The sequence below is a fragment of the Cyprinodon variegatus genome, unplaced genomic scaffold (assembly GCF_000732505.1).
Source record: "Cyprinodon variegatus isolate N-32 unplaced genomic scaffold, C_variegatus-1.0 Scaffold2873, whole genome shotgun sequence".
NCBI lineage: Eukaryota > Metazoa > Chordata > Actinopteri > Cyprinodontiformes > Cyprinodontidae > Cyprinodon > Cyprinodon variegatus.
The window spans coordinates 6,511-8,852 of NW_015153326.1; the positions used below are offsets into that span (position 1 = coordinate 6,511).

Here is a 2,342-nt window from a genome sequence, read left to right on the forward strand (position 1 = left end):
AAATGCTTGCTAAGGTTTTTAAAAGATATTCTTGTATTTAGGTCTTAAATATAATTTCATGGGTAATGTTTATTGCACAATTTAGCCATCTTTGAATGCCTTGGGATGTAATTTGAAATTAATTTGCTTTCTTTCTTTGATTTTTCAGGTTGAGTTGGGAAAAGGCAGGAATATTACAATTGTAACTGTACCAAGTGCCACCCGCTGGCAAGATGTTGTTCTTGGCAGGATGAAATGGGCTACCCTCACAATTGAAAAGACGGTAAAAAAAACATATTTCACAAACATTTTTGAATTTTGAAAGCTTTGTTTGTGTGGCGTATATGAACACACAGATTTACTGGTAGTCAAATTCCCCCAAACACCAGATGTCATTTAGACGTTGGTTTTTAAGGCTGAATCTGGTCGGTCCATCGTAGTTTATTTGATTGATTGATTGATTGATTGATTTACTTTATTGATCTCACAGTGAAGAAATGTACTACTTACATTAGCTCAAATAGTCAGAGGAGAAGCAGAAGGTGCCAAAGGAAGAAAAAGGTGCATGGGATATAGTGCATGGTGTAGTCTTGATTTAGTCCAGAAATAGTTGTGGAAAATCAGGCTGTGTTTGTTCTGTATGATTTTGTCCCAATTTAGTCCAATAATAGACGTTAGAAAATAAAACACAGTTTTCAATGTCTTTTCCACGATCTGAAAATTACAGCTTTTCAATTGAATACCTTTTTCAAATAACAATTCTCATAAAAACTTTTCAAAATTATTTTTAGATGTTCAGTAGTCCCGTTTTTTAAATTGGATCTACAATCCAATCATGTTCATTTGTCAGTTTAAAGGAAGATTTTGAAAATAGCATCCTTTGAACATGTATTAAACATACTATTAACTAGTAGAATAAACAAACTATTTTATTTTATTTTTGTTTTCTTTTTCCAACTTTTGTTGTCATTACCCTGTCACAAATACAGAGCATTGAAATGAACTCTCTGCATTTAACCCATCCTCTTGGGGAGCAGTGGGGTGCCATTGTGTGGCACCCGGGGAGCGGTGTGAGGTTAAGGGTCTTTTGCTCAGGGACCCAGAGTGGCAGCCTGTGGGAGTGGGGCTTGAACTCAGAACCACTAGGTCACCATTCCTCCTTAAAGAATTATATTTTTTATTAATTTAATAAGACCACATAAGACCAAAACAGCTTGAGCTAATTTCCATGCAAATGGAAACAGCTCTTCGTTTGCATGGAAAATGTAATATCCATGCAAACAAAATGTTTTGGCTGCTTGTAGGACTTTATCATGTTGATTTTATCAAAGACTCACATTTTGACAGGAATAAACCAAAACCATGAATGGACTGATGTGAACTTTAGTCCACCTCAAGTTTTTGACAGGCTTTTAAATGAGCTCCTGTGGAGTTTGCTCAAAGCAAAATAATATCCAATAAACCAAATACGTCATACATATGATGTAGATGTAAGGTTTCTAATCCCTCATCCAGTCACACATCCTTGTCTTGCGTCATTCCAAACCCAATCAGTATAACCAAATCCTGTTGCTAAAAAGAAACTTAAATGTTTCTTTTATATCTATGTTGTGTATGAGATTAATTTGTATCACTATTATTTAACCTTATGTCAACCTTAATTTCAGATAAATAAAGAGGCAGATTACCTGTTTATGATGGACATAGACAGCGTCTTCCACAACCGATTTGGAGCGGAGTCTCTCAGTCGTCTTTCAGCTGTACTTCATCGTGGCTACTACAAGGTTTTACCCTTTTTTTTCTCACATAAGATTGGCTCTAAGAAAAGTACTGTAACTCATAGATGTTTATTCTCCTTGTATCCCTAATGTGTGTAATCTTTTGTCACCAATAAGTTCAGTTCATTTCATGTAAATTTCAAAGTCTGTCATTGTTTTCATCAAAATCTGGATCTGTTTTGCTTACAAAGAACACACCAAGGGACAGATTTCCTTACGAGCGTCGGCCACTATCCAAAGCCTACATACCTGCTGGGGCAGGAGACTACTACTACACGGCAGCTGTCTGGGGTGGATACCTGGAGGATATGTACAAGCTTGTCAAGTAAGATAATTGCAAATGACATTTGCCTTTAAAATCGAGTTTATCGAAACTCTTTCATTGCAGAGGTGTTGAGACAAAGACATAAAACTTAAGATAAAATTATTTGTTACAGCCCTGTATCCCCAATTACCAAAAAAGTGCAGCAAGCTCTCATCAGAAATGAGGAAAAAAAATGAGCAAAAATGAGCTGAAGACGACAAAGTATTTACTCTAAACTGGTTTGCATTTTTTAAAAGCTTGTTTGCTGAATGGCTTTTAGA

At 35.8% G+C, this 2,342-nt stretch overlaps 1 protein-coding gene across 1 annotated transcript; it reads left to right on the top strand.

The window, feature by feature from the left end:
- Positions 1–127: 127 nt before the first annotated feature.
- LOC107081084 (globoside alpha-1,3-N-acetylgalactosaminyltransferase 1-like) lies at positions 128–2,266 on the top strand. The gene is made up of 3 exons (XM_015369299.1): positions 128–262; positions 1,647–1,763; positions 1,949–2,266. The coding sequence occupies exons 1-3, from the start codon at positions 230–232 to the stop codon at positions 2,084–2,086; spliced, it is 288 nt and encodes a 95-aa protein (XP_015224785.1). The 5' UTR covers positions 128–229; the 3' UTR covers positions 2,087–2,266.
- Positions 2,267–2,342: the final 76 nt, after the last annotated feature.